The 26,948-nt window shown below is 48.7% G+C and overlaps 2 protein-coding genes across 2 annotated transcripts in view; both read left to right on the top strand.

Moving 5' to 3' along the window:
* Positions 1–26,948, top strand: part of LOC123748127 (tripartite motif-containing protein 59-like) — a 260,400-nt gene that overhangs the window by 13,252 nt on the left and 220,200 nt on the right. Inside the window, exon 2 of the mRNA XM_069324588.1 lies at positions 17,835–17,905. Within this exon, the coding sequence (XP_069180689.1) occupies positions 17,900–17,905 (6 nt within the window). The 5' untranslated portion in view covers positions 17,835–17,899. The remainder of the gene's footprint in view (positions 1–17,834; positions 17,906–26,948) is intronic.
* Positions 350–2,004, top strand: LOC138364818 (uncharacterized). Its single transcript, XM_069324801.1, has 3 exons — positions 350–404; positions 713–1,438; positions 1,877–2,004. Exons 1-3 carry the CDS (start codon positions 350–352, stop codon positions 2,002–2,004), a joined length of 909 nt encoding a protein of 302 aa, XP_069180902.1.

Below are 26,948 nucleotides of genomic sequence, written 5' to 3'. Positions count from 1 at the left end.
GGCCGTTAAATTGAGTGGATACTGTACAATGCTGGTGCTGGCTGTAAAAGTTGAAAAAAATATTGTTTTTCCTCAAAATATACTAATTTTATAAGAAAATTTGACGTAAATATGTCGCAAGTGGTCACGGATAAGCTCTGATATGTTAGCGTCGTGATTGACTACAGCTGTAAGATGAAAAATGTTACCTTCTCACTGATTGGTGAAACTAAAAGCGTAGTGACATCTAGCGAGACCTAAGTGAACTGCTTAGAAATCTTCATAAGTTTACTTCTCTGGAATCGCCCTTTGGCGCGTTCTTAGCCGGCACTTGGGAACCTTCGTAGCAAACCTACTTACGAAGAAATACATGGAGCTTCGTGAATCTAGGTCCTTGTTCTTCGCACTCTCATCATCCACCATAAGTACTTGAGTGCTGTATGCTCCACCAGTCTTACATAGGCCTATGCAAGTGTTGGCGTATGGACATAGGCCTACGGAATTGCTGGGGCTTGGACATTGACTTATCGAATTGTTAGTGTTTGGACTATATTGATCTAATCATCGACCTGGAAAGTGAGGGTACTGCCTCTTCTGGTTAACCGAGAAAGATACAGACAAATGTCCAAATACTGATGACCTTCCAGATATTGGTGACCATCCAAATACTGGCGACCGTCCGGATGCTGGCGGCTGGGTAGTGGTAACTGTCAGGATATTGGTGACCATTCAGGTACTAGAAACCATCTGGATATTGGTGGCCATTCAGGTACTGGAAACCATCTGGATATTGGTGGCCATTCAGGTACTGGAAACCATCTGGATATTGGTGGCCATTCAGGTACTGGAAACCATCTGGATATTGGTGGCCATTCAGGTACTGGAAACCATCTGGATATTGGTGGCCATTCAGGTACTGGAAACCATCTGGATATTGGTGGCCATTCAGGTACTGGAAACCATCTGGATATTGGTGGCCATTCAGGTACTGGAAACCATCTGGATATTCGTGACCGTTCAGGTACTAGAAACCATCTGGATATTGGTGGCCATTCAGGTACTGGAAACCATCTGGATATTGGTGGCCATTCAGGTACTGGAAACCATCTGGATATTGGTGGCCATTCAGGTACTGGAAACCATCTGGATATTGGTGGCCATTCAGGTACTGGAAACCATCTGGATATTGGTGGCCATTCAGGTACTGGAAACCATCTGGATATTGGTGGCCATTCAGGTACTGGAAACCATCTGGATATTGGTGGCCATTCAGGTACTGGAAACCATCTGGATATTAGTGACCATTCAGGTACTGGAAACCATCTGGATATTGGTGACCATTCAGGTACTAGAAACCATCTGGATATTGGTGACCATCTAGTTACTGGTAACCGTCCTGATATTGTTAACCATCCAGTTACTGGCAACTGTCTGGTTACTGGTGACTGTCCAGATAATGGTAACCTTTCAGATGCTAGCACCTGTCCAGATATGGCAACTGTCCGGATACTGGGACCTGTTCAGATATGGTAATTGTCTGGTGACAATTGACTGGTGATTGTCCAAATTGTGGCAATCTTTCAAATACTGGCAACTGTTCAGTTACTGGCAGCTGTTCAGTTACTGGCAGCTGTTCAGTTTCTGGTAACTGTTCAGTTACTGACGACCCCTCTAGATACTGTGACCCTCTAGATACTGTGACCCTCTAGATACTGTGACCCTCTAGATACTGTGACCCTCTAGATACTGTGACCCTCTAGATACTGTGACCCTCTAGATACTGTGACCCTCTAGATACTGTGACCCTCTAGATACTGTGACCCTCTAGATACTGTGACCCTCTAGATACTGTGACCCTCTAGATACTGTGACCCTCTAGATAATGGTGACCCTCTAGATAATGGTGACCCTCTAGATAATGGTGACCCTCTAGATAATGGTGACCATCCAGATATTGGTGACCATCCAGATGCTAGTAACCAGACATTGGTGACTGGTCACTGGCAATTGTCCAGTTACTGGTGACTATCCATATACTGGCAACCATCCAAAGATATTTTGTGTAGTGCATCCTGGGGTTCAGGGGCTTTCTTGTTTGACACTCAGACAATTGGGTATGGCTCGCAGCAGGTTTCTGGAGTTTTGTGTCTCATCCCATTTTGGGTAGATGGCTTGGCTCAGGTGCCTAGCCCGGTGCTGGGGTCCCATCATGGTGCCTGGCCTGGTGTTGAGGTCCCATCGTGGTGCCTGGCCCGGTGCTGGGGTCCCATCATGGTGCCTGGCCTGGTGTTGAGGTCCCATCGTGGTGCCTGGCCCGGTGTTGGGGTCCCATCGTGGTGCCTGGCCCAGTGCTAGGGTACTATCGTGGTTCCTGGCCTGGTGCTGGGGTACCATTGTGGTTTTTGTGTTTTTCTTGTGAGTTTTGTCTTCAGTTTTTTGGAATTTTTCATTTTGATTCAAAATGAAGATTCTTCATTTTGGAAGAAAATGCAGAATAGAACCAGTGAAGAGCAGGGGTGCCATAGGCACAATCAGAGAACACTGTATAAACATCAGAGGTCCACGGTTGTTCAACATCCTCTCGTGAGCTTAAGAAATATTGCCGGAACAACCGTGGACTCCTTCAAGAGAAAACTAGATAACTTTCTCCAAGGAGTGCCGAACCAACTGGACTGTGGTGGATATGTGGGCCTGCAGGTCGCTGCAAGCAACAGCCTAGCGGACCAAACTCTCACAAGTCTAGCCTGGCCTCGGGCCGGGCTTGGGGAGTAGAAGAACTCCCAGAACCCCATCAACCAGATATCAACCAACCAGGTATCAACCAGTTCTGGGGTTTCTTCATACCTCTATTCCTTCAAAAGAAAGGGTGGGGAAGAGGGTTGTATTCTTTCCTCTTCCAGATAACTATGCGGGAATGCAGGCAAAAGACACTGGCACTGTGGCAGAAAATTCGGGTTAATTTCGTCTCCACCCAACACTACATTGCCTAACTGCTGTCTAGCAAGAGATAAGTGCATGGAGACTTAATATGCCATAACTCACAGGAAACTTCAACAGTAAACAACCATAAATAACCAATTTTCATTGTGCATGTTTATGTATGACCCTGCTGCCAGGCGTACACTATATGCTTAACCCACCTCCACTATCAATCTCCACGTATCTACCTCTGTAAACATTACCAAGTATCTACCACCGTAAACATGTCCAAACCTGGCAACAAGCAAGGTAGAGGTGCCTCTCGCCCATTCAACTTGTTACCAAGAGACCCAAATGAAACAACGACAACACTGGGATCATCGCCAGTGTTGGTAAACACAGCATCTGGCGTTACCAACCCTCTCTCCCAGCCGCTGCCAACGACTCAACTCAAAACTCAAGCTGTGGAATTCACTCAATCTATGCCTCCCTGTATAAATTTCAAACCAATGCGGGACAACAAGTGGCTGAAGAAACTACACAATCTAGTGTAGATTGTGTAGTTTCAATCTAGTTTCCTCGGAAGCAATTGAGGCCCTCCAAGCCACGGTCTCCCGTCAACAACAAACTATGTCCGCCTCCTTTAATCTTCGATGACCAACAATCAAGCAATTCACAAGTGACACAATGGAGCAAATAAATAAGATTATGACCAGGGGAAATGCAACCAGGATAAAGCGACATCCTTCAGAAGCTGGAAAAATAAATAAATCATCAGATGCACCAGGCGGCCTCTGAAGACGCCTTAGAACAACAACAACTTCACGACTCTCTGATCATTAGCTCTGCGGATCTACCAGAGGAACTACAAGGTGAGAACTGCTGTAATGTAGCTCACGCCCTTAATTATTTTAAAGATCAAAGTCTACGTTGATATCAAATCGGCTGTCAGAAAAGATTAAAACAGTCCCCACAGCATTATGTGAATGCTCATCAAACTTGCAAATCAGGCTGCTAAGTATGACCTCATGCAAACAGCTGCAAAGCAAAAAACCAACCTCTATATAAATGAGTGCCTTACCAAGCAGCATGGATCCCTCCTCTACAGACTGCATCAAATTCGCCAACAAAACCCAGGTGTTAATAAGCAGTGCTACATTAGGAATGGAACGATCATTGTAAAAAAGGATAGAGCAGGAAGAAGATATGAAATAAAGTGTGACCAACAACTACTGACCTTTAATGACTGTGGCATATCTGAAAACCAGAATCTTTCCAATGTCAATACTGAAAATATCTCATGAGTGTCTGAGCCTAACCTGGCCTAACCTTGTCCAAGGTGCTGTCTTTCACTCTATTGGTTAAATAATGCTCTCTCATCCATAAAAGTTCCTAACATCTCAGTAAAGTCTCCATGTACTTATGTAAGCATCTACCTCAGTATCTTAGTAAAATCTTACTCAAATGTATTATCTTACTCTGTTATCTTTAAATTTTATGGTATTTTGATTTATATTAGTCATTTATTGGATTTAATTAATTGAGTTCATATTTTTCTTAAGTATATATTAATTATAGGATTATAACTAAGCTAATTATAGTTAATTATAATTAAGATTATATTACTTTATGATTATTTAAGTCAGTATTAATTAATTAAGATTAACCTTGTAATTTTTTTGTCTTCATTAATTCCATATTCTTATTGAACATTATTCTTGTCAATCTTTATTGATTTTTGTTTTTACTTGTGTATCCTTCTTGTCTAACTACAGTGATCTTTATTTGACTTTTCTGGGGGGAGCCCCGTCGGCTCCCCGGAGCTATCCCAGGCTGATATGCTAATGTCAGACTTTGGCATCAGTCATGTGTATGGAGTTCTTAGGCCTACCGGGGACCACGGCTAGAACCGGGCCCCCTCAGAGAGGCAAGGGGAGCAATGGCCTATAGAAGCCCCCGTGTAGTTGGAAGCATTCTATGTCTGCCATCGACCGGAACAGGCACCCAGAAAGGTAAGCGCCCCAAAACAAACCCCTATTCTGGTTAAAATTGCTACCTAAAACCGAACTAGTGGATAGAACTCCCCAACCGAAAACAAGCAAACTAGTGTGACGTCACACACTGCCGCGCCGCTGTCTGCGCAGCTCCCCCCTCCCCGGGAGGGGGAAGGGGGAGCCCCAGACCCCCCGCGCCGGCTACCCACACCTCAGTTCTTGAGGCTGATGCTATAGGCGATGGTCGTGTGCTCTGGCTCCGGTGTCGCTACTGCACTGTGCTTTGAGTGTGGTGTTAGTTTTGTGGGTGCGAGAGCCAGGAGTTATCTTCAGTACTCGGGCTGCATGCGCCTAGGGCTGCCTTCCCTAGGTGCCCTGTAAGTACTGCCCTTGGGGCTTGGGGCCACCTTCCACAGGCTCCTCGGGGTCTGCCTCTGCTGGTCCGTTTTACCTTTCGGTTTTTCGGCCGCCTGTTGGGCTCTTGGGTGTTCTGTTCTCCCTTGTTACCGGCAGGTAAGAGGCAGTTTGCACTGGTAGGGGCGCAGGGTGCTGCTCAGCTTGTAATTCCCGACATCGCGGCCGGCTCTGTTCCTTGGGGTTCGCTGTCCTCTTGCAGGGTTTTGTTTTTCTTTTTGTTTTTGCCTGGTGGGGGGTTCTGTCATTTTATTCAGTTAGTTTTTGCCCTTCCACTGTTCTCCTCGGTGGCGCCCCCTGCTAGGTCCCCGTGAGTGTACACGTCCCTGGGGTTCAGCTTTAGAAGTTTGCTTGGTAGTTTTGGGCGCCGGTTTGCAGCACCCTGCCTGGGACTACCTGAGCGCGAGTCCTCTTAAAGTAAACGCTCAGGACCCTGGGAATCCCCTAGGGGGTGTGTGGGTCCGATGGATGTGACCCCGGAGTCCCCACTCGCTGTGTGCGAGTTTGAGGGTTGCTCGGTCCCCTTGTCTCAGGGTGACCCTCATTGTTTTTGCCTCTGCCACGCTGCCTGTTGGGTCGGTGATACTTTCGACCCTGAGTCCTGTGAGTGTTGCTGCTTGCTTGTGACTCAATTTACCCAATCCTCTGATGATTCTATTCGGGTACAGGCGGCACGTGCGTTGCAGTCTAGGTTTCGTCTGTTGCAACGCGCTCGGTTGGTTGCTTCCCCGGATGCCCCGGGGCTGCCCCGCTTTGCTTTTCGAGACCCGGACTTGGGGGTGGGGGTCGCTTCGATCCTGGTTCAGTCCGCACCTCCTCGTCCTTCCCCTTCTGTTCGTTCTGGTCCCCCGCCCCTGCTTCCGGCCCCGAAGCATCTGAGGGTTTCGGGGTTGGAGCAGGGGTTACTTGATCTCGAGACTCGGGCAGCTTCGGGGGTTGCCCCTTCCGGGGGGGCGGCAGAGGCATTCGAGTCTTGTCTCCCGGCCGAAGCTTCAGGGTCTGACCAGTGGGCCCCCCTTCCTCCAGCTTTTCCGGCTGCTCCGTCCTTGTCTTGTGGGGTCGGGGCTTGGGGAGAGGACTCGGCCTCGGGTCCTGTGGTGACGGACCTCGAGGCTGGGGAGGGGCTGACTTGGGGGCCTTGGGCCCCGCTGGACCCCGCCTGGGTTTTTCTTCCCACTGAGCGGGGCTTATTGTTACAAGGAGTGGGGTTTTCTTTCCCCCCCTCTGCGTACGAATTGGATTTGGTGTCGGCCCCTCCCCGGGTACGGTTCCGTGTTCCCCCGGGTACGTCGGTTCCGTCCTTCCGGAGGTTTTCGGCTTATCGCATCCAACCTGGTGTGGTGCGAGCGGCCTTTGCAGCTTACCTCCTGCGTGACCCGGATTATGCCTCGGAAATGGATCCGTCCACGTTCAGGTTTGGGACTTCGTTCCCTTTCTGGCTCCGTTACGAGGTTCCGGAGTCGTCCTGGCTAGCAGACTGCCCCTTGTTTGGTCTGGATTCCTGGCATTCCTTCTGTCGTTCCCGCACGCTGGAGTGGCGGGAAGCTTCCACGGTGCTTCAGGTTTTCCTGGGGGGTGAACTTGAGTACCTGAATGAGTGCTTGTTTGCCCCTGCCCTTCCCCGCGATGTGGGCGTTATTCAGTTCCATGTGCAGGTTCCCTCCCTTTCGGCGGCGCTCGTGGCGGAGGACTTGCGCGCTCGGGGCCTTTTGTGTTCGGCCTTGCGGTTCTTTTCCCTCCTGGAGCTGTCTTCGGATTGGCTCGTGGAGGATGTGGGGACGCTTGGGTCCGTCCCGGGGTCCGGCACCTTGTCCTCGGCTGCGCGTTCGTCGGCTGCCTTGTTGAAGCTGTTCACGCCGATTTTGCGGGATGCGGTTTCCCTGTTCTATGCTTCCCGTCTCGCGTGTCGGCAGGCGGTGCTGGGTTCCTCCGTGGAATCTGCTTGGGCTCTGGCTCTTAGGCGTTCTTCACCTTTTTGTCCTCTCCTGTTTGGGGAGTCGACCGTGGCGCAGTTTATTCAGGCTGCGTCGGCGGCTTGTCGTCCGATGTCGGACTTGTTGGTTTTCCGGGGGTCCCGGGGTGGGTCTTCCCGGAAAGGTCGTGCCAGGGCTCGGGGATCCTCTCGTCGTGGTAGGCCTCTGGTGTCAGGTTTGGGGTTGGCTCCTCCTGCGGACCCTCCCTCGTCTGGTCGGCGCGGTGTTCGCGCTGTGCGGGGTTCTGGGTCTCGTAAGGGTCGCCGGCCCTTTCGCGGTTTGCCCCTTTGACGGGGCGTTGGGGGGGCGGTTTGCGCTGTTCGCCCGCGCCTGGTCCCACGATTCGTGGGCCTTTCGGGTCGTGTCTCGCGGCCTGCGGTGGCGTTGGGTGGCCCCTCCCCCCTTTGGGGGGTCGGGGCTGGCGGGGCAGGCTTCTTCCCTTGCGCTCTGTCGAGTCGTCTTGGAGTGGGTACGCTTGGGCGTCGTCGAAACGACGTCGTCCCTCAGATGGGTTTCCCGTCTGTTTCCGGTTCCGAAACGGGACTGCGCGGACCTGCGGTTCATTCTGGACTTGTCCCGTCTGAACCCCTGGGTTCATTGCCCCTCCTTTCGGATGACTACGCTGTCTCAGGTTCGGCTCCTCTTGGAGCCGGGAGCTTGGATGGTGTCCCTGGACCTCCGGGACGCTTATTGGCATGTCCCGATTCATCCGCGGTTCAGGGACTGGCTCGGTTTTGTAGTGGGGCGTCTGAGTTACCGCTTTCGTTGTCTCCCGTTCGGGTTGAACCTGGCACCTCGCGTGTTCACACGCCTTACACGGGTTGTGGTGGCTCGTTTGCGTCTCCTAGGTGTTCGGGTGTTGGCCTACCTCGACGACTGGCTGGTTTGGGCTCCCAGCCAGTCAGCTTGCTTGCTAGCCAGGGATTTGGTTCTTTCCCAGCTCGCCGGGTTCGGGTTCTTGGTGAACTGGAGGAAGTCCCATCTGGTTCCCTCTCAGGTTCGGACTTGGCTGGGTCTCGTGTGGGACTCTCGAACCGCCTCCTTGTCTCTCCCTCCGGAGTCTCTCCTGCGGCTGCGGTCCCGCCTTCGTCTGTTTCTGGAGGGCCCTCGGGTCACCCGGCGGTTGCTCGAGGGGCTGTGCGGGAGCCTGAACTTCGCGATGGTGGTCTACCCGCCGGGTCGGGTTTGGCTTCGACGGCTGTTCTGGTTCCTTCGGGGTTCCCCCTTCCGCCTCTCTCGCGATCGCAGAGTTCGACCCCCGGGGGACTTGCGTCGGTTGCTGCGTCACCGGCTTCCTCTTCGGGTTTTTCGGGGTTCAGTGCCTTGGCGCCTACCCGAGCCCTCGCTCGATGTGTACACGGATGCGTCGTCTCTCGGCTGGGGTTTTGTGACCAGTGCTCACCAGGCCGGCCAGGGGTGTTGGGATCCGTCCTTCCGTCGAGCTCACAGTACGGTGCGGGAGTTCGCAGCAGTGTGGTTTGCTCTGGGGAGGATTCGGGTGGCCCGCGGATCGACGATTCGGCTCCATTCGGGCTGCTCTCCGGTGGTTCATTGCCTGAACCGCGGGGGTTCGATGCGGTCCTTGTCTCTTTGGGGTTGGTCGCTTCGGGTGACTCGTCTGCTGAGTTCTCGGGGTTTGGCTCTCCTGGCGGTTCACGTACGGGGCGTGTCCAACGTCTTGGCCGACGCCCTGTCTCGCTTCGTTCCCCTCTCCACGGAGTGGACGGTCGACGACGAGTCCTTCCGTTGGCTTTGCCAGACGTTCGGGCGCCCCGAGGTGGACCTCTTCGCGTCGGCGTGGTCGCGGCGTCTTCCCGTTTATGCAGCGCCCTTCCCCGATTGCGAGGCCGTCGGGGTCGATGCCTTTCGGCTCGACTGGTCGAGGTGGGGGTTCCTGTACCTCTTTCCCCCGGTTCGGCTGTTGCTCCAGGTCCTGACTCGCTTAGAGACTTACCGGGGGAGAGTTGTCCTTCTGGCCCCTTGGTGGCCGGCCCAGCCTTGGTTTCAGGCGCTGGTTGCTCGGTGTCCGAACCCGAGGGTTTTCCCGCGGCTCCGCCTCTTTCAGCAGATCGGGCCGGTACGTCACGTAGCTGGTTCGATCTTCTCCTCGAGTCTTCGCGTATGGTTTTTTTGACTCGAGTCTATCATCATCTCTATGGTGATCAGGTGGCCTCCTTGTTGGTGTCCCACCTGAGGGCTTCTCGGCGGCAGTATGAAGTTTCCTGGCGGTCCTTCCGTTTCTTTTTGCGTCTTCGTCGTGTTAGCTCCTTGTCTGTTCGGGTGGTCTTGTCCTTCCTCTCGTGGTTGTTTCAGGACCGTCATCTTATGCCTAACACTGTCGCTTCGTATCGTGCGGCGCTGGCGGAGCCGCTTCAGCTTGCTTTCGGTATCGATGTTACGTCTGCGCCGTTTCGCAAGCTGTCTCGTGCATTGTTTCACCTCCGGCCTGCTCATGCGTCGCCTGAGCCGTCCTGGTCTTTGGACAGAGTGCTCGCTTTCCTTTCATCTCCTCGTTTCGTTGTGGCCCCTTCGGTCCAGGATTGTTTTTCCAAGGCACTTTTCTTGTTGGCTTTGGCCTCTGGGGGTCGGGTGGGGGAGCTTCATGCTCTCCTCCGGCACAGGGGTTTCTGCTCTTTTGGTCGGGGTGCATCATGTTTTGTGTCCGGTTGCAGCACTTCGCCGTTATTTGCGCGCCACAGCTTCTGTGTCCGGGGACGCGCTGTGGGTTGATCCGGTTTCCCTTCTTCCCTGTTCGCGGGTTCGGGTCTCTCAGGTCGTCCGCAGGGTTATTAGGTCTAGCCAGCCTGCGGTCTATCCCCGTGCCCATGACGTTCGTAAGTTCGCGGCTCTTGCTGCCGTCTTTGGGAATATGTCTTGGTCTGATATTCGGGCGTGGGGATTTTGGCGGTCGAACAGGGTCCTGGCTGCTCGTTACCTTGTGAATGTCCCTGGCCCTCGTCGGGCCTGTGTTGCTTTGGGTCGGCGGTTGCAGCCAGTTGTCTCGGCTTCGAGTTGAGGGGTGAGCGACGACCGCCTCCCGGGTAAGTCCCTCTTTTTCTGTCTGTGGGTAGTTAGCTCCGGGGAGCCGACGGGGCTCCCCCCAGAAAACCAGCGTTGAATGTAATGAAACGCCATTTTCTGGGTGAGTCCCGGAGGCTCCCCGGCATCCCTCCCTCCCTCCGGTCGGCGGTTTTTCGCGTTTTTGACATCCAGCCTCAAGAACTGTGGTGTGGGTAGCCGGCGCGGGGGGTCTGGGGCTCCCCCTTCCCCCTCCCGGGGAGGGGGGAGCTGCGCAGACAGCGGCGCGGCAGTGTGTGACGTCACACTAGTTTGCTTGTTTTCGGTTGGGGAGTTCTATCCACTAGTTCGGTTTTAGGTAGCAATTTTAACCAGAATAGGGGTTTGTTTTGGGGCGCTTACCTTTCTGGGTGCCTGTTCCGGTCGATGGCAGACATAGAATGCTTCCAACTACACGGGGGCTTCTATAGGCCATTGCTCCCCTTGCCTCTCTGAGGGGGCCCGGTTCTGGCCGTGGTCCCCGGTAGGCCTAAGAACTCCATACACATGACTGATGCCAAAGTCTGACATTAGCATATCAGCCTGGGATAGCTCCGGGGAGCCTCCGGGACTCACCCAGAAAATGGCGTTTCATTACATTCAACGCTGGTTTTTTGTGTGTGTTTTTGTTATAGTTATTTGATATTTACAGCAGATATAGTATTTTAGTGTTGTGTAATTGCTTGCCTTATTGTATCTTGACTCCATTGCATCTACATGCAAGCTGATATTGATCCTCAACTAAATCTGCTCTCACACATCTACAATAACCACCATATTGATCATCACTACTGCAGCTATTACACACCAAACTTTGCACAAAAAAAAAAAAAAAAACTCCAAAATAACACTTGCCTATCAGTTTTCAACCAAAATGTCAGATCACTTGGTAAAAAATTTGATGATATAAATGCAGTACTCACAGCATTAGGTACTAAACTATCATTTATTATTTTAACAGAGACCTGGCTAAGTAAAGACTATACTAAACTCTACTTTTTCACTTATTGTGTTGCATATAATATTACTTGATGTTGAATTATAATACAACTTGCATACATTAAGTATACACCTGATTAATAGTGTCACAATAATGCACACACAAATGTTTTCAATTACGCCATGTATGTATTCACATTTTTCATTATTATATTTACACACATCCACTCACTATTTACAGGTTTTTGCAACATCATTGTACATTTAGAAGTCTTGGAGATAGTGGTAGTCGTTGAAGCAGTTGACAGCGCACAACGGGACTGCACACACTTCACACCATATTTGCACTAGTTTACGTTTCTGTGGTCTCTCTTTTTTTTTTTTTTTTTTTGTTCTACAAACTATGCAATCACGTTGGTCTATATGCACGCTTTCCAGCTGGTGGCAAATGTTTTAGTCTGTGTGCTTAAAAGGCCTCCGTGTAAGTGAGCCTGGGTGTAGCAGTATGTTGCAACACTGGGTTCATGATGGGGTCTTTGTATGCCAAGAATTTCTTTGCCAAACTTTGTTAGTAACTTTGTCACAAGTGTAAAACCAAACAAACGGAAACTTGGTTTACGTCCAGTTTTCACCAGATACATATTGTAGCTGTTCAGCATGCTTACGTCAACCAGATGGAAAAACACTTTTCTCATCCACTTCAATGTTTTCCTAACACACTCGACAGCACCCACCATCATGTCACGTTTATCAACCAAACGCATGTTGATATTATAGTCAAGACAATCTGGCTTATATACTGGTTGTTTTGTTACTCGGTTCACCTTGCCACTCTTCACCATTGTACCATCATGAACGGTTGTCAGCAAGTTCACTTCTCTCATCTTTCCACCTAACTGAGAGTATTTGATCACTTTTTCTTAGCTGGCAGTCACCAACTTCAAGATTATTGTCAAACACTGGCATTTCTCGTGTTCTTGGCTTTACTGTGCCACACACTCCAGTTCTATTTTCAATCAAGAACTTAGCTAGTAAGGGACTTGTATAGTAGTTATCTGTGTATAAAATGTGGCCCTTGTTCATCCATGGTGCCATCAGTGACTTTACCACACTACCTGAGAAACCATGTTGGTCATTACCGGGAATGTCTACATTGCTAATAGAATACAGAATCATGTGTAACACGCATCCTGTTTCACAGTCACAAAGAACAACGAATTTCAATCCAAATCTGTTGCGTTTGGAGGGAATATACTGCTTGAACCCAACACGTCCTTTGAAAAGCACAAGAGATTCGTCAGTCACCAGCTTCTGTGCTGGTACGTTGAAATATCTGTACTTTCCAATCACTTCATTCATAATATGCCTGACTCTCCAAAGTCTATCAATCTCTGTCCGGTCTTCATTACTTGCAAAATGAAGACACCTGAGGAGTATCTGAAACCTGTCTTGGGACATATATTTCCCGAACTAAGGTGTTGGAACAGTCTGGTCTTTGCTCAAATAATCTGAGATAATATGTTTTACACAATGTTTCATCAACATACATAGTGCCAAAAATAAATATATTTCACCTACAGTGGTGTTTTTCCAATGCTGTAATCGTGAAAATTCTGTTATATTTTTCCAATGAGATGAGCTGCATGAAGGTTCGTTTGGTGTACAATATATTCCATGAGCGTCTCATCATTAAATGCTGTAAAATAGTCTATTTCACACATGTCCTTGCCAGTATCAGGGAAAAGGTTTGTAATACCATCACTCCACACAAGTACACCTTGTGTCCTGCGAGACGAAACACCGGCACGACGGCGAAGAATCGTTGCACACCATGTACCAGGAGCTGAAGCCTGTCTATGCAAAGTACGGGTGCTACGCGAACATGAGGTAATATCACGTGAACATGAGGGTCTTGGTTCCTCATGTGGTGCCCTGCGGCGGCGCTTGGCTGGGTGAGACACTGCTGACGCAACAAAATCTCGCTTGGTAACACCACTGGCACTAGCGACAGGCATGGTAACACTATGTTCTGAATCCACCTCATTAAAAGCAGAAAAAGAGTCACCTTCCTCTGACTCGTCGCCCAAAATATTCTCGTACTCTAAATAAGTACAAGAACTGTGTGGTCGTGCACGAATTGTAGTAGACACTGGGCGAGGAGGCACTGGTGAGCGTGTAGGCCCCGCCATGGGAGGAGGCTGTATCTCAAATTCACTCTGTGCTACTATCATCGGTCAATTGTGTGTAGTGCTTATCAATGTCAAGAGTTATCAATATCACTTTCCTCACCATCAGAAAATAATTCACTAGTTATAATTCACTTAACTCTTGAGTAAGTGATTGAGTGGTGTGTGCCTGGGAGGCGTTTGGCCGTGCGCTCGCCATGGTGACTGCTAGGTAACTGACGCTTTCCACGCGTTGGTGGCGGAGCTGGATTTTTTCAAAATGGCGGCTGTTTACTATAGCCCCTAGGCAGCATATGGGGGGCCCCCACTACCCCCCACTGGCTATTCAAATCTTGCGTGGTACTTCATTACGTCATGTGACGTGATGCGCACTTTTGCGTAAGTTACTCAAAAGTCATATGACGTGTTTTGCAGCTTAAGGGTTAAGTGAATGAGTATTACCTGATGCTTGGACAAAGAGTGTTATTGTTCATATCCCCAAACCACACTCAGATAATTATAGGCCCATATCTCTAACATCATGTGTTTGTAAAGTGCTTGAACACATTGTCCTTAACCGACTCACGTATCGTATACAGGGGCACCTGTCTCCAACTGTTTGGATTTATGCCTGGGGCTCAGTACACAACACTGTTTTCCTGACTACTTCGCTCATATTGAAGCTTCCCCTCAAGCCGTCTTCATCAACCTAGCAGCAGCTTTTGATACAGCAAACAGGGAAATCATGGTAGAACAGCTTGCTGAGCTGGGAATACAAGGAAAATTACTGAAATGGATAATGGGCTGCTGAAATGGTCTAATCGAACAGCATGTTTTGTTTAACCACTGTACTGTTCTGCATTAAAATATGACAACCCCTTGGTGCACAGAAAATAAATTCTTTCCAAACAATTATTTTCTTTTCTTATATTGTTAAAAGAAGTCTCTGATCAATGAGAATAACTGGAAAAGTAGGATGCTGGATACTCAATTTCCTGTTGAACAGAACACAAAGAGTAACAGTCAATCAGATAAAATCGAGTCCAAGCGATGTTAAAAGCTCTGTACCTCAAGGTACAGTCCTTGCACTGCTACTGTTCCTTATTCTCATATCTGATATAGACAAAAATACACGTCACAGCTTCGTGTCGTCCTTTGCAGATGACACAAAAATCAGCATGAAAATTACCTCTGCTGAAGACATTGAAAAACTACAAGCAGATGTCAACAAAGTTTTCGATTGAGCAGCAGAAAATAACATGATGTTTAACAGTGATAAATTTCAGGTACTCGGGTACGGTAAAAATGAGGATCTGAAACATAATACATGCCTAATTAAACAGCTTGTCTTATATACTCGCATTTGGGTGAGGTGATATGTTGCAACAGTTTTGTATGAGGTGAACAAACTTTTGACCAACACAAGACAGAACACAGAACATTGGGTATTAATTGGATAAATGAGAGGGAAGAATGGAAGTACAGTGGTACCTCGCATAATGATTGCCCCAAAAGACGAATATTTTGGGTAACGAACGGCCCGATCGGCGTCAAATCGTCCCGTATGACGAACGCTGGTTTGAGTAACGTCAACACCACATGGTGGGGTCGCGCTGCTTCTTGCACATTCTTAGACGCCTCTGACGATGCACATAAATTATGTTGTTCTTGTTTAAAGATGCTAATGATGCTGGGATATAAAAAGGTGACTGCTGAGATGTTGCAAAGCATTGACGTTTTTGTAGGAAAAAAGAAACGAAATGTCTGATATACAACAAATGTCAAAAAGGTTCGTTCGGTGTTCGGCAGGTAGGCTGCTCCATTATAACAATCTTTCTTTGTTTCAAATGTGTTCCATTTGTTTTTTATTTGTCATTTGCGTCTCAATAATGGAGAAGCCTACCTTACATACACTGAATAAACCATTATGACATTTTCCTTTCTTCAAATGTGTTCAATATTTATTTTTCATTTGTCTTATAGCAAAATGTTCGTTCGGTGGTCGGCAGGTAGGCTGCTCCATGTTTCTTACATACAAAAAACGTAAATAATAAAAAAAATGAAGAATTTTGAAAACCAGTACAAATGTCAAAAAGGTTCGTTCAGTGGTCGGCAGGTAGGCTGCTCTATGTTTCTTACATACAAAAAACGTAAATAATAACAAAAATGAAGAATTTTGAAAACCAGTACAAATGTCAAAAAGGTTCGTTCGGTGGTCGGCAGGTAGGCTGCTCTATGTTTCTTACATACAAAAAACGTAAATAATAACAAAAATGAAGAATTTTGAAAACCAGTACATATGTCAAAAAGGTTCGTTCGGTGGTTTACAGGTCGGCTGCTCCATGTTTCTTAAAAAAAAAAAATAAAATAAAAGAACTGTTGAAACAATTTGAAAAATGGACAAATGTCATAAAGGTTTGTTCAGTGTTTGTCGGGTAGGCTGCTCTATTATTGAGACGTAAGTGACAAATACAAAACAAATGGAACACATTTGAAACAAAGAAAGATTGTCATAATGGAGCAGCCTACCCAACAAACACTGAACGAACCTTTTGATATAACGAATATGAAAGACAAGGGCTGCTGGCTGGGTTAGTACTGCGTGAGCAACCATTCATGGCACACGTGTCTCTAGCTCTCAAACACCTGTCCCACACGGTGTTGAAAGACTGTGCTCAGTCGGTGCAATTCAGACCCTATTGTTTAAAGAACATAAGGGTCATAACATTGGTGAAGCTAGGCGCAATAAGGGCTTAACACAACGGTCGGATGCCAGTGATACAGCACCTATGAGGATGATACAGCGAGCGTATCCAGGTGTAGCTCTGAGCCCCACCCTTGCCATCTTTAATGTATATAGGTGATATATCCTGGCCGGGGAGGATTTACTGGGCGCAATTCCTTAACTGTAGCCTCTGTTTAACGCAACAGTAAAATGTGTACTTGGATGAAAAAACGATTCTTCGCGGCAGGGGATCGTATTCCAGGGACCATAGGATTAAGGACCTGCCCGAAACGCTACGCGTACTAGTGGCTGTACAAGAATGTAACAACTCTTGTATATATCTCAAAAAAAAAAAAAAAAAAAATATAGATGAATCGTTTTCTGCATTCAGTGATGATGCATCTGATACAAGTAGCATAGATGAACAGTGTTAGCGGCTTCCATGGTGGTGGTGTTCATTGATATTTTCAAGAATACCTGAATCTCTTCCTGACTGATGGACACTCTTTGAGGCTAGCCGAATCTCTTCCTGACTGATGGACACTCTTTGAGGCTAGCTGAATCTCTTTCTGACTGATGGACACTCTTTGAGGCTAGCTGAATCTCTTCCTGTGTGGGACCTTACAAAGCGATCTTTTCAAGACTACCTTACAAATTGAGCTTTTCCTATAATCGTTTCAATACTACTTTATGCTTTACAAGCTTGGCTACATACCACCTACAAGTACTAAAGCCAAGGGTGCACGCGAGTGCGTTATTTGCAAGCACACAGAACGATGAAACAGGAAACGAAAATCTATCTGTAGTTGGTGCAAGGAGAGCAAAGTCACACTGTGTACCACGGACTACTTCGTTGACTATTACGCACCTCCAAAGTACTGAGTGTGTAATACAGTGTGTTACTGTGTAAATAGTATGTGAAACTGTACATATTGTAATTTTAGTGAATTTTTACCACGTAATATTGTGACAATAAACATTTATTGTGGACACATTACTGACACATGTATCACAGTTTCATGGAAAATTATGAACATTCTACTGTATACATATTGTAAAGGTCACAAATATGCATCATATATGATAAAAGAAACAAATAAAACCGCATTGGAAATGCATAGAAAAAATATTTGAAAATATATTTGTAGCAACACGCGGTGCTTGAATGGCCTGCGCGACCGTGTCTGGGAGCTTCACACACGGGCGACCAGTCCCTGATGACGTCACAGCGCACCTTGTCCACGCCCTCACAGCCAAAGTAAGTGGAATTTGGTAATTATTTTTACATAGACATGTTCAGGGACGGTAATTTATCATTTTACAAAGAAAAATTATATTTTGGGGAACATTTGATGTCATGCACACTGGGGAAATTTCACAATAAACACAGTGCATCACACTGGTTACATGGGGGACACTCGTTTTGTATGACGTCCGTTTCACATGACGAACATGGAACGGATTAAATTCGTTATGCAAGGTACCACTGTAACTGCAAAGGGCCTATTGGCCCATACTTACTCTTGATGCTTCTGGTATTCCGTACCAATATAGAACCTGCTCTTAGCATAATACATAAACAAAATTATTACATTTTTCTAAACATTTATTATGTTTTGATGGGAAAATTTAGTTATAGAAACCTTAAATGTTTTATTTCCCCTAATAGGTAATACGGCTTCCAGTCTCTGCTCGGCTACCAAGGACGATAGCAAACACAACTTCTGCCCATTAATGATGGTAAGGACAATTTTATTCTTACTGTACAAGAGGTGAGTGTGTGTGTCATGTTGATGTCATTAACCAGTTATGGTGAGCATATTAATCATGATGTTTACAGTAACTAGTGATAATGACTGTATTTATTATGTTTTCAATAACTAGTGATGGTGAGTGTATTTATTATAATGTTATTAACTAATGATGGTGAGTATTAATCTTGATGTCATTAACCAGTAATGGTGAATGTATTAATCATGGTGTTGTCATTAACCAGTAATGGTGAATGTATTAATCATGGTGTTGTCATTAACCAGTGATGGTGAGTGTATTAATCATATTGTCATTAACCAGTAATGGTGAATGTATTAATCATGGTGTTGTCATTAACCAGTGATGGTGAGTGTATTAATCATATTATCAATAACCAGTGATGGTGAGTGTATTAATCATGGTGTTATTAACCAGTGATAGCAAGTGTATTAATCATGGTGTCATTACCCTGTGATGGTGAGCGTATTATTATCACCCAGTGATGGTGAGTGTATTATTGTTATCACCCAGTGATGGTGAGTGTATTATTGTTATCACCCAGTGATGGTGAGTGTATTATTGTTATCACCCAGTGATGGTGAGTGTATTATTGTTATCACCCAGTGATGGTGAGTGTATTATTGTTATCACCCAGTGATGGTGAGTGTATTATTGTTATCACCCAGTGATGGTGAGCGTATTATTGTTATCACCCAGTGATGGTGAGTATTAATCATGGTGATATTAACTAGTTATGTTGAGTGTATTAACCCTCTGAACTGCACATAGTGCCTTAATGCACTCAATCGGGGGTGCGCATAACCCCTTAATGCACTCGTAGATATATTGTAGGATTCAAACTTGGGTACAAGATGGAGGCCTGAGGCTTCCAATGAGCATCCACCAGTTTGAAAAATATTCCAAGCATGCCCCACAGCCGTGGGCAGACTCATTTTCTGGCGGGAGCCCCTACGGCTCCTCGGAGCTATCCATGGCTGATATGGATACCCTAACTATTTTGCATCAGTCGATGTGGGTGGAGTTCTAGGCCTACCTGGGACCACGAGCCAGAACCTGGCCCCCTCAGAGAGGCACGGGGAGCAATGGCCCATAGAAATGCACATGTGATTTGGAGCATTCTATATCTGCCCTTGACCGGAACAGGCACCCAGAAAGGTAAGCGCCACAAAACAAACCCCTATTCTGGTTAACAACAAAAATCGACAAACGAGTGGACAGAACTCCCCCAGGAAAACGAACTAACAAGCATGACGTCACACGAGCTGCGCCGCATGTCTGCGCAGCTTCCCCCCTTCCCGGGAGTGGAAAGGGGGAGCCCCAGACCCCCGAGCCGGCGATCCCCGCCCCAGTTCCTCGGCTGATGGGATAATGCACGGTTGTGTGGCTCCAGCTCCGGTCTTGTCTCAGTGCTGTGACTTGTTTTCAGTGCTGCTCTTACGGTGGTCGTGTGAGCTGGGAGTAGTATTCTCAGGTACTCGGGCTGCATGTGCTTAGGGTCACCTTCCCTGAGTGCCCTGTAAGTACCGCCCTTGGGGCTTGGGGTTGCCTTCCACAAGTCACAATGGGTCTACCTCTGTTGGCTTTTTGCTGCTTGGCGTTTGGCCGCCCCGAGTGTTTGGGGGTTTTACTCCCTTGTTTACCTTGGGGTAAGTGGTAGTTATAGCACTGGTGGGGCGCAGGGTACTGCGTAGCTAGTTTTCACCTATGACAGCGACCGGCTCTGTTCCCTCTGGGTACGTTGTCCACTTGTGTGATTTTTCTTTTATATTTGTTTTTGCCTGGAAGAGGGGTCTGCCTTGTGTTCCCCCCCCCCCCTTATATTAGGTTCGTTTGTGTGGTGGCACTCCCTGCTTCGCCCTCACAGGTGGACACGTCCCGTGGGTTCAGCTTTATCAGTTTGCTTGGTAGTTTGGGGCGCCGGTTAGCAGTGTCCTGCCTCATGCCTGGGATAACCCTTAGCAGACCCAGTCTAGGGGCCCTGGGAAACCCTGCGGGGGCTCTCGGGTCCGATAGTGGAGACCCTTGGGTCCCCTCTCGCTTTGTGCGAGTTGAGGGTTGCTCTGTCCCTTTGTCTCAGGGTGACTCTCCTTGTTTTTGCCTCCATCATGCTGCCTGTTGGGTCGGTGACACATTCGACCCTGAGTCCTGCGAGCTTTGTTGCTTGTTCGTGACTCCATTCACCCAGTCTGCTGATGAATTCCCGTGGGTGCAGGCAGCTTGCGCGTTGCTGGGTAGGATGTTGCAACGCGCTCAGATTTGTCGCTTCCCCGGACGCCCCGATGCTGCCCCACTTGTGTAGGGACCCAGACTTGGGGGTTTTGGTCACTTCAGCCTTGGTTCTTCCACACCCCCCTTGTTTTTTCCCCTCCTGCTTCCGGCCCCTATGCATCTGCAGGCTTCGGGGTCGGGGCGGGGTTAGAGGTTCTGAGACTTGGGCAGTTTCGGGGGTTGCCCTGTCCGGGGTAGCTGCGGAGGCATTCGAGTCTGTTCCTCCGGCCGATGCTCCGGGGTCTGACCAGTGGGCCCCTTCTCTTCCAGCTCTCTCGGCTGCCCCGGCTTTTTCTTGTGGGGCTGGGGCTTTGGAGGTCGACTCGGCCCCGGGGCCTGGTGTAGAGGCTCCTGGGGTTGGGGAGGAGCGGCCTTGGGGGCCTTGGGCTCCATTGCGCCCCGCCTGGATTTCCGTCCTTCTGAGCGGGGCTTACTGTTGCGAGGAGTGGGGTTTTCTTTCCCCCCTCTGCGTACGATTTGGGCTTGGGTTCTGCTCCTCCCCGGGTTCGGTTCCGTGTCCCTGTGGTTTCTTCGGTTCCGTCTTCCGGAGGTTTTCGGCTAACTGCATCTCTTCGCCTGTGGTGCAGTTGGCCTTTGCGGCTTGCCTCCTGTGTGTCCCAGAGTTTGCCTCCATACTGGTTCCTTCTGTTCTGGACAGGTTGGGCTCCTTGTAGCCGTTTGGGCTCCTTGTAGCCGTTTGGGCTCCTTGTAGCCATTTTGGGCTCCTTGTAGCTGTTTTGGGCTCCTTGTAGCCGTTTTGGGCTCCTTGTAGCCGTTTTGGGCTCCTTGTAGCCGTTTTGGGCTCCTTGTAGCCGTCTTGGGCTCCTTGTAGCCGTTTTGGGCTCCTTGTAGCCGTTTTTGGCTCCTTGTAGCCGTTTTGGGCTCCTTGTTGCAGTTTGGGCTGCTTGTCGCCAGTTGGGCTACTTCTCGCCTTGTTGGGCTCCTTGTAGCCGGTTGGGCTACTGTCGCCAGTTGGGCTACTTCTCGCCTTGTTGGGCTACTTCTCGACTGGTTGGGCTACTTCTCGCCTTGTTGGGCTACTTTTTATTTTTTTGCATCCTGCGCATGTTCCGTGGGAGTTAGTTTTGGTTCTGGGCGGTGTGCACACGTGTTCTGCATCCATTTTCTCTTGGGGGGGCTTCACCTCTCGCTCTTTTCTTAATCCAATCCGTGCCCCGTTGCTTTGGGGTGTTCTGGGGTGCCGCTGTGGGGAAGTCACGTGGTTTTTCCCTGCGTTCTAGGGTGGGGAGCCTCCTTCGCCGCTTCCCTCCTCTCCAGCATGGGCGCCCTGGCCGCCTCTGGCGGCTACGGACTCGAAAGCTTGAGTCATGGCCCTTCAGCGCCTATGTTCTGCAGGTGAGTTGGTGCGGTTTGGCATCTCCTTCGTCCTGACGCTGTTTTTGTTTTTGGAAGTAGGAATGGGTGTACATACGTCCTTGAGAACGTGGACCGTACCACCCGAGGTGCCTACTGCAGGGCTATTAGCCCATACTGGGCAGCTCTTGTTCTCTCCACCTGATTTCTTCCTCGGTTCACGGGTGTCTGCAGGTAGCCTCATGTCCCTTCTGAGGCGGCTCCTGCCTGTACTCCTGCCCCTCTCCTATGCGTGTCTAACATTGCTGGAGTTCGGGACCCCGCCTCCACCTTGTTCCGCAGTGCAACGGTGGAGGTGCCTGTTCGGTGGTACGTTTTCCTGTGTCGAGGGTGTTTTGTGCTCGCCTCCTTGTGTTTGCAGGATTGGGTTCTGGCTTTTTGGTTCCGCCTCTCCCCTGTCAATTGCCTATCGAGTGGATTCTGTGCTTCATGGGCGCTCTCGTCTCTGCTCTTGGGGCTGTGTATGGGGTCAGGCCAAGTTGGGCTGCCTAATGTGTTCCTTCGATTGCCTGTTACACTGCACACATTTCTTCTACCGTCCCTGTGGATCAGTTGGGTGCTCGGTTTCCGCCTATGTCCCCTTGTGTGCCACTCATGTACGATTTATCTATCTTCTGTTGCTTCCTCGGGGAGTGTGGTGACATTTTGCTGCGGTTTTGGTATTGCAGCAGCGTGTCAGGGTTGGTTGTGGCATTATGTTCGGCCCTTCCGTGCTCCCTCTGGGGCCCTCCCTCCTTGCTGGTCTTGCTGTGCCAGGCCTGTTTTTTCCATGTTCCTTGGATTCTCTGGTTTGTCCTCGCCTCGTTGTGCTGGCTGGGGATGAACTTGGGGGTCTTCATCTCGCCCCTCGCCTATCCTCTGGTTTCGGTTCAAGTTCCAGAGCCTAGTGGGCTCCCTTTCTTAGTGTTTTCCTGGCTGCCCCGGGGTTTTTCTTGACGCTGGGGCTTTGAGGGGACAGCTTGGCCCCGGGGCCTGCAGGGGGGGTTCCCGGGGCTGGGGTGGGGCTCACGTGAGGGGCCTCAGGCCCCGTTGGTTCCCGCCGGGGTATTTCTACCCCTCTGGGCGGGGCTTGCGGTTTTGTGGTGTGGGGTTTTCCGTTCCCCCTCTTCGCACGTGCTTTGTGGTCGTCGGCCCCTCCCTGGGTTCGGTTTCCTTGTCCATTGTGCCCGTTGTTTCCGTCCTGTCGGTGTGTGCTTTTCTACGGTCTTCGCCCCTTTTTTCCGGGACGGGCCTTCTCCGTCATGTCCCCCTCTTCTTGGGGTTTCTGCATGACTTTTGGTCTCGGGTGCGACGGGGTTTTTGTGCCTTCGTCCTTTGTGTTTGTTTCTTTTTGTTCTCGAAGGTTCGGGACGGTTTTGCTACTTCCCTCCGGTCCTTTCTAGAGCTTGTGGGTCCTATTCCTGGCAGCTTCTGGGTGTTTGGCCTTCTTGTTCTTTTGTGCATATCTCTTCTCTTCGCGCTATCTCGGTGCTACTTGTTTTCCTTGGGGGCGATTTTGCTCCTCTTCATGAGTTTTTTCGTTCCTGCCCTTCTGCGGGATGTTGGTGCGGGGCGGCTTCTTATGCGGGTTCCTTCCCTGTCGGCTGCACTTGTGGCGGTGGACTTGCATGCTTGTGGCATTTTGGTTTTGGTCCTGCATTTTCTTTTCCCTCCTGGGGCTGTCATAGGATTGGCTTGCGGAGGATGTAGAGGCGCTTGGGGCCGTTCCTGGGACTGGCACCTTGGTTTCTGCAGCTAGCTTTCGGTATCGATGTTCCTTCTGCGCCGTTTTGCAGGCTGTCTCGTGCGTTGTTTCACCTCCGGCCTGCTTATGTACTGCCTGTGCCGTCCTGGTCTTTGGACAGGGTGCTCTCCTGTTTTTCTTCTCCATGGTGGTTGTGGCTCCTTGGGGTCAGGTTTGCTTTGCCTCTGCTCTCTTTTTATGTTGGCATTGGCCTCTGGGGGTCGTGTGGCAGAGCTTCATGCTCTTCTCAGGCGCAGTGGTTTTTGGCTCCTATGGTCGTGGTCATAGGTTTCTTCGTCTGCAGCCGTTCTCCCTTTTTCTGGTGAAAGATGTGCCTGCTGCTTTCCGGAGGGGGTCCTTGAGTTGTCGTCTCGACTTTGTGTTCAGTAGTGGTTCACCGACCGCCTCCCGGGTATGGCCCCGTGTTTTCTTAGGTAGTCTTTGGTGATGTAGCTCCGGGGAGCCGTAGGGGCTCCCCCCCCAGAAAACCAGCGTTGAATGTAATGAAACGCCATTTTCTGGGTGAGTCCCGGAGGCTCCTCGGCACCCTCCCGCCCTCCGGTCGGCGTTTTTTTCGCGGTTTTGATATCCAGTCTCAAAACTGGGGCGGGGATCGCCGGTGCGGGGGTCTGGGGCTCCCCCTTCCCCCTCCCGGGTGAGGGGAGCTACGCAGACATACGGCGCGGTTCGTGTGACGTCATGCTTGTTAGTTCGTTTTCCTGGGGGAGTTCTGTCCACTCGTTTGTCGATTTTTGTTGTTAATCAGAATAGGGGTTTGTTTTGTGGCGCTTACCTATCTGAGTGCCTGTCCCGGTCAATGGCAGATATAGAATGCTCCAAATCACATGTGCATTTCTATGGGCCATTGCTCCCCGTGCCTCTGTGAGGGAGCCAGGTTCTGGCTCGTGGTCCCCGGTAGGCCTAGAACTCCACCCACATCGACTGATGCAAAATAGTTAGGGTATCCATATCAGCCATGGATAGCTCCGAGGAGCCTCCGGGACTCACCCAGAAAATGACGTTTCATTACATTCAACGCTGGTTTTTTACTGTAGCAACCATGTCGGACACATCCACATTGAGCTCCCAGTCCCCATTCGGCCATGTTGAGAAAACACTCCAATGTTGAAATGCAGGGCATATTGCTTGGAGATGACCATGCCAATGATATTGATAACTCGAATCTGGAAAAAGATCTAATACTGTACCGGTGTCTGATACTAGTGATACGGATATTGAAGTGGTCGATGTGAAGAGTGTGTACAGTACACAATTCTCTCACCAGCCTTGCCATGCCAGTCTAGGTCAACACCATCAGTAGAACAACACAGATGAATATTTGTATATTCCACTGAACATTTAGTACCGAATGCAATTTATTCAAACCAGCTGGGAATTCGTTAGAGCGAGGTTCGTTAAGAGTGAGGATGCACTGTACAGTACAGTGGAACCTCGGTTGACAAATGCCCCTCTTTATTAATATTTCGGCTTACGAGCTCAGTTTCTTCATAAAAATTTGACTCGGTATACGAGCTCTTCCTCGCTTGGCAAGTTTGTTGATACACGTATAGGTCGACCGAGCGCATGGTTCCTGGTTTACCAGTGTCTCCTGCTTAGTGGCTTAGTGATGATCATGTCTGAATTCTTTGTGAAGAATTTAATTGTTTTTGTGCTTCTCTTGGGGGAGCCCTTGTCGGCTTCCCGGAGCTATTATGGCTGATATGGATATACAGTGGCACCTCGACTTACGATTGCCCCGACTTACGATAATTTCGAGTTACGATGTAAGTTTCATCGAAAAATGCGACTCGACTTACGATGGTGTTGTTGACTAACGATATTTGTTGGTACACGTTCGGGTCGACCGAGCGTGTGGTTCCCGGTCACGCGTTCTGACCTGCCTCAGTTTACTACAGGTGCCCACTTAGTGACGATCACGCCTATAAGAAATTCCGCGTTTGTGGTGATTTTTTGCATTTTGAACATTAAATTAATTAAAGTAATTATTATATATCATGGCATGAGTCCCAGGAAAGTCAGTGGTAAGGCTCAACATATGAGATCACATGTAAGGATGACCATAGATCAGAAACGAGATCATTTGTAAATATGAAGATGGTGTGCGGGTTGTTGAATTGGCTAGGCAATACAACAAATCCCAGTCAACGATATCCACCAAACTGGCTAAGAAAAAGGACATTATGGGTGCTAAAGTGGCAAAAGGCGTATCAATAATCACAAAACATAGAACACAAACACTTGAAGATGTCGAACAGTTATTATTAATTTGGATACACAACAAGGAGTTAGCGGGTGATAGCGTTTAGGAGGCCATCATTTGTGAAAAGGCAAGAAAATTGCATGAAGACCTTTTGAAGAAAACCCCTGGAACGAGTGATGCAGAAGTGAAAGAGTTTAATGCGAGCAGGGGATGGTTTGAGAAATTTAGAAAAAGAAGTGGAATTCATAGTGTTGTTAGGCATGGGGAGGCTGCTAGCTCAGACAAACCAGCGATTGAAAGATTCATTGGCGAATTTAAAGATTTTGTGCAGAGTGAGGCATACCTACCACATCAAGTGTTTAATTGTGACGAGACAGGGCTATTTTGGAAAAGATTGCCAAACAAAACAAACATTACCAAGGAGGAGAAGTCATTGCCTGGACACAAGCATATGAAAGATTGGTTTACTCTAGTGTTGTGTGGTAATGCGAATGACGATTTGAAAATTAAACCCTTGCTTGTGTATCATTCTGAAAATCCAAGGGTTTTCAAAAAATATAATGTGTAGAAACACAAAATGTGTGTGATGTGGAAGGCTAATGCTAAGGCATGGGTGACTAGGCAATTTTTTACGGAGTGAGTGAATGAAGTGGTGTGCCCTGCCATCAAAAAATATTTGCAGGAGAACAGTTTGCCACTCAAGGCCCTGCTTCTCCCCAATAATGCTCCTGCCCATCCTCCAGGCTTGGAGGATTCATTGATGGAGGAATTTAGTTTTGTTACAATAAAGTTCCTTCCTCCCAACACCACTCCTCTACTTTAGCCTATGGACCAGAAAATCATTGCCAATTTTAAGAAACTTTATGAGAGGGCTGTGAGATTTTTTTCTACGCCTACCTCCCTTAGGAGGTGGACCTCAAGTTTAAAGAACTGCACACGGCAGATAAGCATGAGTCCAATAGAAGAAGGAAAAGCGGGAGCAAACCGCCAGGCTTCCACCACTAGGGTGAAAACCTGTCCACATAGGCTGCTGATTCCTCCTAGTTAAACAGGACGTTAAAACCAATAAAGGATAACCGACGGGTTCTCACAATCAAATATTTGTATTTGATGTGGTGCTATGAATTGGAATTCGAATTTCCAAGAACAACCGTCATTTAAAACATTGCAACAATCGTAATAAAGCAGAACATGGGTGGAAAAGAATGGTTGAAGGGTTGACATCAAAGACCGTTTCTATAACAACAAATGATTTATTAATAACAAGAGACTAAACTAATACAACATCAAGTTTATGTTACGTTAATGTCCATCCCGTGGCACTAAAACAAACAGCTAAAATAGCAATGACACCGGTCCATTGCTGTGCGGCTGCATACTGAACTAACCTGAACACAGGTGTGCCCACTGACGACGCAATATTG

The sequence above is a fragment of the Procambarus clarkii genome, chromosome 14 (genome assembly GCF_040958095.1).
Source record: "Procambarus clarkii isolate CNS0578487 chromosome 14, FALCON_Pclarkii_2.0, whole genome shotgun sequence".
NCBI classification, from domain to species: domain Eukaryota; kingdom Metazoa; phylum Arthropoda; class Malacostraca; order Decapoda; family Cambaridae; genus Procambarus; species Procambarus clarkii.
This window is presented reverse-complemented; position numbering and strand designations above follow the sequence as displayed.